Raw genomic sequence first — 10,166 nt, 5'->3', positions numbered from 1 at the left:
TCCCCTTGCTTTCAAGACGTTTGAGATGGTTTCTTCCAGTGGGCGGTGCCCCAGGAAGGAATTGATTTTCCCCCAATCAGTATAGATCTGTTCGTTCCTAGACAGTTATTGTGTAGCTGTTAGCAGGAAACCGGTGAATAATAAGGATGGCAAGTGTATCCAGAGTCCTGACCAAGAGGATTTTATCAACTAAAGCCGTGAGTTTAATAATTGTTGTTGGATAATGCATTTGTGTAGTCTGTGAAAAGTCAGTTGTGTAACTGCGAGGGGGAGGGAATGCTTCTCTTTCAGCTTTCGTAACCAGCAGCAGACACAGCCTTTCATAACAGTCCTCCAGACCAGACCCTTCGTTACATAATGTTAGCTGTCTGAGAGTCACTTCTTGAATATGTCAAAATGAATATACTGTACTTGCTAAATGACCTATTCATAATGACAGGGATTTTCTTTGGGGGTTTAGAGGGTTTTTCCACCTTGATTTGATTGAGTATGTTGCTGGTCCAGTGTGAAATTATGATGGTTTTTGTTTTCTATGTATTTGAGAGTTAATTATATGTCTATGATCTCTACCTATTGATTTATCATGTTATCCCTATAATTATAGCTCCCTGCAGCCACCCGATGTAGCTCCAGGAACATCCACTTCTCCATCTATGGGAAGAAGGACAACGCCAAAGTGTCAGATGATGTGAGTTTTACACCCACTGTGTTTCTAATTCTTCCGTTTAATGCAAGACACATTTTTAAATAAAGGTCTTCAAGAGACATTCTGGTTATGAAGTCATTTGTATTTACATATTGTATTTACATATTGTATTTACATATTGTATTTACATATTGTATTTACATATCTACATACATATGCATCGTTATTTAAAAAATATATATATATATATTCCCTTTTAATTTGTATGATTTGCTCGCAAGTTTGTTTGTTACAATGTCATATCAGCCATGTTTTTTTTGTAGTTATCAATATTCACAGGAGGTCCATGTCTGTCTCTGTGTATCCGAGTCAATATTTTTCTGATCCTCAGATCTCAACCCAGTACCCGGTAGTGGATCATGAGTTTGATGCAGTGGTGGTAGGGGCTGGGGGAGCAGGTCTGAGAGCTGCTTTTGGTCTGTCTGAGGCTGGCTTCAACACGGCCTGTGTCACCAAGCTGTTCCCCACTAGGTCTCACACTGTGGCAGCACAGGTAGGCCTATGCATATTTATGGGTGAATACCTAACTTCAGTCTCCCATTGACATCAATGTATCAAGCGATTCGTACCTCATTTCATTTTTTTCCTATTTTACTAGTCGGAGGGAATTGGGGTTTGGCTTGGCAGTAGTTGGGTAGCTTCTCAACAATCATCTGTAGTTGAAGTGCATGTGAAGAGTAATTACAGTACTATTATGATGAATGAATAGAAATGCACTTGATTCATTTACCGTTCTACATTTGTGTCCTATCCTAAATTCATAATGAACTGTTGAATTCGTTAGTGTTGATTTTGTCCAATCCAGGGTGGGATCAATGCAGCCCTGGGTAACATGGAGGGAGATGATTGGAGGTGGCACTTCTACGACACAGTGAAGGGATCTGATTGGCTAGGAGACCAGGATGCTATCCACTACATGACAGAGCAGGCCCCAGCTGCCGTGGTGGAGGTGAGAGATAATTAGTGCACTACATTTTGAATACTATATAGGGTGCAATTTCAGACACAGATCCTGGTGTTTTAGTCTGTTTTTCCCCAAAGACATAAAATAAAGTGCTGGAATATGTGTAACGTCTGTTTCCAACTCACACTGTCAAAACACGTAGAAACCAGAACGCAGGTCACTCTCCAGCTCACACTCTCAAACACATAGACCCCCCCCCCCCCTGAATGCAGCTCACTCTCCAGATCCCAGTCACCTGATTCTGATCACCTGTTCACACACCTGTATGTCATTATCACACCCTATTTAGTTCAGTTCTTTGCACCCCGTCATTGTGAGGTATTGTTTGTTTTGTGACACTCTATGATCGTTTTTGCCCGCCTCACTAATGACGCCTTTTGCCTGTCGGATTTCCTGTTGTCAACCTATTTCCTGATCTCCCGGACGATGTTACTAGCCTTTTCCCTGCTTGTACTGTTGCCCTTTTGGACCCCCTGTATGACCTTCTGGCTGCCCCTGGACCCAGCTACCTGCCTCCTCCTGTGTATGACCTTCTGGCTGCCCCTGGACCCAGCTACCTGCCTCCTCCTGTGTATGACCTTCTGGCTGCCCCTGGACCCAGCTATCTGCCTCCTCCTGTGTATGACCTTCTGGCTGCCCCTGGACCCAGCTACCTGCCTCCTCCTGTGTATGACCTTCTGGCTGCCCCTGGACCCAGCTACCTGCCTCCTCCTGTGTATGACCTTCTGGCTGCCCCTGGACCCAGCTACCTGTCTCCTCCTGTGTATGACCTTCTGGCTGCCCCTGGACCCAGCTACCTGCCTCCTCCTGTGTATGACCTTCTGGCTGCCCCTGGACCCAGCTACCTGTCTCCTCCTGTGGTCATTTTTACAATAAACACCTGCTGTGCCCTGCGCTTGAAACCATCTCTGTCTCCCATCGTGTTCATGACAATATGGTTGTATCACATTGTTCTTTGTGCCCCACCCCCGCTAGCTGGAGAACTTTGGAATGCCCTTCAGTCGGACAGATGATGGGAAGATCTATCAGAGGGCCTTCGGAGGTCAGAGCCTGAATTTTGGAAAGGGAGGCCAAGCACACCGATGCTGCTGCGTAGCTGACAGGACTGGACACTCCCTTCTTCACACATTGTATGGACGGGTATGTTTAATGTTATCATGAGACAGTTACTAGACTCGCTTTATTAAATATGTCCTCTAGTTTGGTTGGATCATTGACTGATTTTTATTTGACAGTTAAAACACTTTGTAAAAACTTGACAGGAATAACACAAAAAGGTCATTGACTTATTTCCATTGTGGTCCCTAAGGTGAATGGCACAAAAACATTTCAAGGCCAATGTGTGGTAGTTGACCAGTAAAAGCTGGAAGCAGAGCTGAGACAAGGGTTTAGTTTGCATTCACAGGTCTGGCTTCAGTCTGAGACCTTGCATAGATTTACTGTTTATATATACAACCTTTTTGATTTTCAATGTCCCATTAGTTGTTCTTCTCCAGTCCTTAAGGTATGATACCAGCTACTTTGTGGAGTACTTTGCCCTGGACCTGCTGATGGAGGATGGTGAATGCAGAGGAGTGATCGCTCTCTGTATGGAGGATGGATCCATCCACCGCTTCAGATCCAACAACACTGTCATCGCTACTGGGTGTGTTTGTTCATGTCCCAGAGCCTTTCATATTTCTCATGTCCCTCTGAATGAAGCCCTGTAATGTCCTGACAATCGCTTTGAGTCAGCAGGATTATACATCGCACATGTCTACACCAGTAGCAACCTCCTTATATCCATTATCTCTCTTTGTATGTGTAGTGGTTATGGCCGTACCTACTTCAGCTGTACCTCAGCCCACACCAGCACTGGGGATGGCAACGCCATGGTAACCAGAGCTGGCCTACCATGCCAGGACCTGGAGTTTGTACAGTTCCACCCCACCGGTAAGAACCACAGCCACTAACTATACTGTAACTATACTGTAACTATACTGTAACTATACTGTAACTATACTGTAACTAGTAAGAACCACAGCCACTAACTATACTGTAACTATACTGTAACTATACTGTAACTATACTGTAACCAGTAAGAACCACAGCCAGTAACTATACTGTAACTATACTGTAACCAGTAAGAACCACAGCCACTAACTATACTGTAACTATACTGTAACTATACTGTAACCAGTAAGAACCACAGCCAGTAACTATACTGTAACTATACTGTAACCAGTAAGAACCACAGCCACTAACTATACTATAACTATACTGTAACTATACTGTAACCAGTAAGAACCACAGCCAGTAACTATACTGTACTATACTGTAACTATACTGTAACCAGTAAGAACCACAGCCACTAACTATACTGTACTATACTGTAACTATACTGTAACCAGTAAGAACCACAGCCACTAACTATACTGTATCTATACTGTAACTATACTGTAACCAGTAAGAACCACAGCCACTAACTATACTATAACTATACTGTAACCAGTAAGAACCACAGCCACTAACTATACTATAACTATACTGTAACTATACTGTAACCAGTAAGAACCACAGCCAGTAACTATACTGTACTATACTGTAACTATACTGTAACCAGTAAGAACCACAGCCACTAACTATACTCTAACTATACTGTAATTATACTGTAACTAGTAAGAACCACAGCCAGTAACTATACTGTAACTATACTGTAACTATACTGTAACTATACTGTAACCAGTAAGAACCACAGCCAGTAACTATACTGTAACTATACTGTAACTAGTAAGAACCACAGCCAGTAACTATACTGTACTATACTGTAACTATACTGTAACCAGTAAGAACCACAGCCACTAACTATACTGTACTATACTGTAACTATACTGTAACCAGTAAGAACCACAGCCACTAACTATACTGTAACTATACTGTAACTAGTAAGAACCACAGCCAGTAACTATACTGTAACTATACTGTAACTATACTATAACTATACTGTAACTATACTGTAACCAGTAAGAACCACAGCCAGTAACTATACTGTAACTATACTGTAACTAGTAAGAACCACAGCCAGTAACTATACTGTAACTATACTGTAACTAGTAAGAACCACAGCCAGTAACTATACTGTAACTATACTGTGACTAGGAAGGAGATCCATGGCCACTTCCCACTTATGAAATCCATATTTACTTTAAGGATTTGTTTTAAGGTCAACTGACTGACCTTCACATTACGTAAATGCAAAGGTCATCAGTGTACATTTGACCCGAGGTGACACCCGACACCCTAGCTGTGATGTAACCCTGTCAGGTATCTATGGTGCCGGCTGCCTCATCACTGAGGGTAGCCGTGGCGAGGGAGGGATCCTCATCAACAGTGAAGGAGAGCGCTTTATGGAACGCTACGCTCCCAACGCCAAAGATCTGGCCTCCCGGGATGTGGTGTCACGTTCCATGACCATTGAGATCCGCGAGGGAAGGTATGATAATCAACAATACTGAATATTGATTTAATTACATATTTCGCTCCACCAGTAGTATCTGACTCAATCCCTAACCCCCTTAATAGCGTTCATTCCTGGAGATGGAAGTAAAAATGTAATTGGAATTTGAGGCCACGACTTGAAATTGTCACTAAAATATATGATTTGACCTGAAAGACTCTCTCTCTCACAGAAAGACTCTCTCTCACAGAAAGACTCTCTCTCTCACAGAAAGACACTCTCTCTCACAGAAAGACTCTCACAGAAGCCTTTTTTTTCCCCATTTCTAGGGGTTGTGGTCCGGAGAAGGACCATGTGTACCTGCAGTTGCACCACCTGCCCCACCAGCAGCTGGCCACCCGCCTGCCTGGTATCTCTGAGACCGCCATGATCTTCGCTGGGGTTGACGTCACCAAAGAGCCCATCCCTGTCCTGCCCACCGTCCACTACAACATGGGAGGAATCCCCACTAACTATAAGGGACAGGTAGATTATAACACTCTTTACAATTCTCACTGTTATTTTGGGGGGATTGTCTTGTAAGGGATGGTGATCACTATGGCTGGGTAAGAGAGATAGAGAGATTAGTTAACATTTATTGTCCTTCAAGAAACTTCACGTCAATCAATCAGTCTTACCCAGAACTAGATAGACATTATTTGACTCTAGACCGACCCGTAACGGTCTTGGTCATCTTCCTCTCAGGTCATAACTCATCCAGATGGGGAGGACAAGGTGGTGCCAGGGCTGTATGCCTGTGGTGAGGCTGCCTGTGCCAGTGTCCATGGTGCCAACCGGCTGGGTGCCAACTCCCTGCTGGATCTGGTGGTGTTTGGCAGAGCCTGTGCCCTCACCATCGCTGACACCTGCACTCCAGGTAAGCAGGCTCTTCACATTATGACTGATTGGTTAGATAGTTGGTTGATTTCTAGATTTTTTGAATCTGTCATGTTAAAAAGCGAATTGCTGATAATGCTTTAATGTACTTGGAGTTTGACTGTCTCTTTTTGACATTCTAGGTGAGAAGCTTTCCCCACTGAAGCCCAGTGCTGGAGAGGAGTCTGTGGCCAACCTGGACAAGATCAGGTTTGCTGACGGGAACACCAGAACCTCTGAGATCAGACTCAACATGCAGAGAGTGAGGAATACATGTTGACTAAAAGGTTTTCTGTTGAAATCTATTGGCATCTGTATCTAGTCTAGTGTATTTAACTAGACAGTGCAGTGGTACACATAGAGCAGGGCTCCCCAACCCAGTTCCTGGAGAGCTACCCTCCTGTAGGTTTTAACTCCAACCCTGTTCCTGGAGAGATACCCTCCTGTAGGTTTTAACTCCAACCCTGTTCCTGGAGAGATACCCTCCTGTAGGTTTTCACTCCAACACTGTTCCTGGAGAGTTACCCTCCTGTAGGTTTTAACTTCAACCCTGTTCCTGGAGAGTTACCCTCCTGTAGGTTAACTCCAACCCCAGTTGTAACTGACCTGATTCAGCTTATCAACCAGCTAATTATTAGAATCAGGTGTGCTAGATTAGGGTTGGAGTTAAAACCTACAGGAGGGTCTCTCTCCAGGAACAGGGTTGTAGTGAAAACCTACAGGAGGGTAGCTCTCCAGGAACAGTGTTGGAGTTAAAACCTACAGGAGGGTAGCTCTCCAGGAACAGGGTTGGAGTTAAAACCTACAGTAGGGTTGGACAGGGAACAGGGTTAGACAGTCCTGACATAGATGTTTCATTTGTCATGTCTGAGCTCTTTAAAACCAATCTTCTTCTCTTTTTGTCTCCGTCTCCAGACGATGCAGACCCATGCAGCAGTGTTCCGTACCGGCGACGTTCTGAAGGAGGGATGTGACAAGATGGACGCCATCTACCAGACCATGGAGGACATCAAGACATTCGACCGTGGTCAGTAGTTTACCTCAAAATAATATTCAGAGTTGAATATTAAGAGATTTAGGACAGTTTTACCCATAGCTGCAGGAAGTAGAGGTCCTGAGGCTGCTGCAGCACTCCCTGAAAAATCAGAAGAAAAAACATGTAAAAAATATATATATATTGTTCACAAAAGTAGTGCTCTGGGCCTTTACTAGTCCTGTATTTGCAGACCGATATAAAAAAAATCAGCACCCCCTGTCTCCAAAATAATCTCAACAGCTCCACCCCAAAGCTACTGTACTTCCTGCAGCTCTGGTTTTACCAGACCTAGATTAAAACACTTCTCCTGGACTCAGGATCGTCAGGTCACAGGATTGGTGTTGGTTGTTCTAACTGACGTTTCCCTGCCGTTCGGTCAGGTATGGTGTGGAACACTGACCTGGTCGAGTCTCTGGAGCTGCAGAACCTGATGCTGAACGCGGTCCAGACTATCCACTCTGCCGAGGCCCGCAAGGAGACCAGGGGAGCACACGCCCGGGAGGACTACAAGGTGAGAGGAGGATGGATTCTCACCTGGTTAAATAAGATGAGGAGAGCACTCTCCAACCAGCCACTCAAATGAAGTGATCTACAACTCAGGGCCTCAACGCTGCACTACACATCTCCTAATTGTAGCGATACAAGGATTGATTGGCTGGTTGATTTATAGATTAATTGGTTAATTTATTTGTTGAATGTCCGGTTGGTTGATTGGTTAATTGTTTAATTTATTTGTTGAATGTCCGGTTGATTGATTGGTTAATTTATTTGTTGAATGTCCGGTTGGTTGATTGGTTAATTGGTTAATTTATTTGTTGAATGTCCAGTTGATTGATTGGTTAATTGGTTAATTTATTTGTTGAATGTCCGGTTGGTTGATTGGTTAATTGGTTAATTTATTTGTTGAATGTCCGGTTGGTTGATTGGTTAATTGGTTAATTTATTTGTTGAATGTCCGGTTGATTGATTGGTTAATTGATAGGCAGGGGACTTAAATGTGACATTGTGTGTTCCAGGACCGTATGGATGAGCTGGACTACGCCAGGCCTCTGGCAGGACAGGAGAGGAAGCCTTTCGAACAGCATTGGAGAAAACACACCATGTCCACTGTGGATCCCAAGACTGGCGAGGTAAAACAACTACCACGACTCCTGTCTGTGTGTCTGATGGAAACGCATAGGGACTATCTTCCCTGAACAGAATCAAGCCTGTCTGGACTAAAAAACATGCTCTTGATTGAACATACTGTTTAGTCCAGAAATAGGTTTTTGGATGGAGAAATACAAATGAGGGCCTTTGGACTGATCTGTTATTAGGAGACGGATCTGTTATTACGAGATGGATCTGTTATTAGGAGACTGATCTATTATTAGGAGACTGATCTGGTATTAGGAGACTGATCTGGTATTAGGAGACTGATCTGGTATTAGGAGACTGATCTGGTATTAGGAGACTGATCTACTATTAGGAGACTGATCTGGTATTAGGAGACTGATCTGGTATTAGGAGACTGATCTATTATTAGGAGACTGATCTGGTATTAGGAGACTGATCTGGTATTAGGAGATTGATCTATTATTAGGAGACTGATCTATTATTAGGAGACTGATCTGGTATTAGGAGACTGATCTGGTATTAGGAGACTGATCTATTATTAGGAGACTGATCTATTATTAGGAGACTGATCTGGTATTAGGAGACTGATCTGGTATTAGGAGACTGATCTATTATTAGGAGACTGATCTATTATTAGGAGACTGATCTATTATTAGGAGACTGATCTATTATTAGGAGACTGATCTGGTATTAGGAGACTGATCTGGTATTAGGAGGCGGATCTGGTATTAGGAGACGGATCTGCTATTAGGAGGCGGATCTGCTATTAGGAGACTGATCTGCTATTAGGAGGCGGATCTGCTATTAGGAGGCGGATCTGTTATTAGGAGGAGGATCTGTTATTAGGAGACGGATCTGCTATTAGGAGACGGATCTGTTATTAGGAGACGGATCTGCTATTAGGAGACTGATCTCTCTGTCATGTTCCAGGTAACTCTGGAGTACCGACCAGTGATTGACACCTCTCTGGACCAGGGGGAATGTTCAGCCGTCCCTCCAGCCATCCGCTCCTATTGAGACCATCTCAACAGGAACACTTATTTATTATTGTCAGTCTGTACGCTTCCAGCAACACCCACCTAGGATGCATTTCACTGTGTGGCCTTCACTCTGTGTGAGGGAGCACTGTAGATAGGGAATTATTGCTGTCTCACATGCAGTTTGACTTTCAACCCACATATTGTAGTCGACACTGCAAGCAAAGGAATTGTTAAGGTATTGTGATTGAAGTGTGTAAATATAGAACTGTTTTCTAATTGTCTGTTGTCATATGAAGTCGTAGAGTAGTTTCCCTATAGGTATGTAGTTACCTAAATACTCCCATTCTCTGTGGCCTTTATTATCCACTGATACCATAATATTAGGACTCTGAATGGAAAACTGAATTTTAATGTTGTGTAATCGTTGTAGTTCAGAGTGCTGAGACGTCCTATTTCCTGTAGATGTCCCTTCAGAGTCATTAACACATCGTCTTTAATGATTATCCTGTCAGGATAAATTCATGTGTAGACCTGGCGTGTAACCAGCAATATTTGATGGGATGTTTGATTTCACTCTGCTTGCTACAGGTTATGCACTTTATGGCAATATTTAAAAATATTCTCAACCCTAGTTGTCTTTGTGCTATTTACTGGTGGAATATAGTGGACATTAAGACAATTAGGAAGGGGGAAATAAATGAAATACTATGTATGTTACCAAGAATTAATTTATATTTGCTTTGTTCTTATGTTCTGTGTATTATTTCAAATGTGTCATTAAACTTTAAATCATTAAATCAAACTCTAGACAACTTTTTTTTCCCCTATTCATTTGACTATGTCTGACCATTTCATTCATGTCACCTGGCTACCTAAACAGGAACAGTACATGTTCCCCTTCTCTCCAGTTGTGAGTGGCTGTTATATGTTCCACAGTGATGAAGTCCAGGTTACATCCCAAATGCCACCTTATTCTCTATGTAGTGCACTACATTTGACCAGGAACCATACGG

At 43.1% G+C, this 10,166-nt stretch overlaps 1 protein-coding gene across 1 annotated transcript; it reads left to right on the top strand.

Moving 5' to 3' along the window:
• Positions 1–44: 44 nt before the first annotated feature.
• LOC110520756 (succinate dehydrogenase [ubiquinone] flavoprotein subunit, mitochondrial) lies at positions 45–9,955 on the top strand. Its single transcript, XM_036935778.1, has 15 exons — positions 45–197; positions 605–688; positions 1,038–1,199; positions 1,512–1,655; positions 2,646–2,810; positions 3,167–3,315; positions 3,478–3,602; positions 4,974–5,142; positions 5,436–5,631; positions 5,851–6,022; positions 6,165–6,283; positions 6,937–7,048; positions 7,438–7,568; positions 8,074–8,187; positions 9,104–9,955. The coding sequence occupies exons 1-15, from the start codon at positions 147–149 to the stop codon at positions 9,188–9,190; spliced, it is 1,980 nt and encodes a 659-aa protein (XP_036791673.1). The 5' UTR covers positions 45–146; the 3' UTR covers positions 9,191–9,955.
• The last annotated feature ends 211 nt before the right edge of the window (positions 9,956–10,166 follow it).

This window comes from Oncorhynchus mykiss, chromosome 2, assembly GCF_013265735.2.
Source record: "Oncorhynchus mykiss isolate Arlee chromosome 2, USDA_OmykA_1.1, whole genome shotgun sequence".
Taxonomy (NCBI): Eukaryota; Metazoa; Chordata; class Actinopteri; order Salmoniformes; family Salmonidae; genus Oncorhynchus; species Oncorhynchus mykiss.
This window is presented reverse-complemented; position numbering and strand designations above follow the sequence as displayed.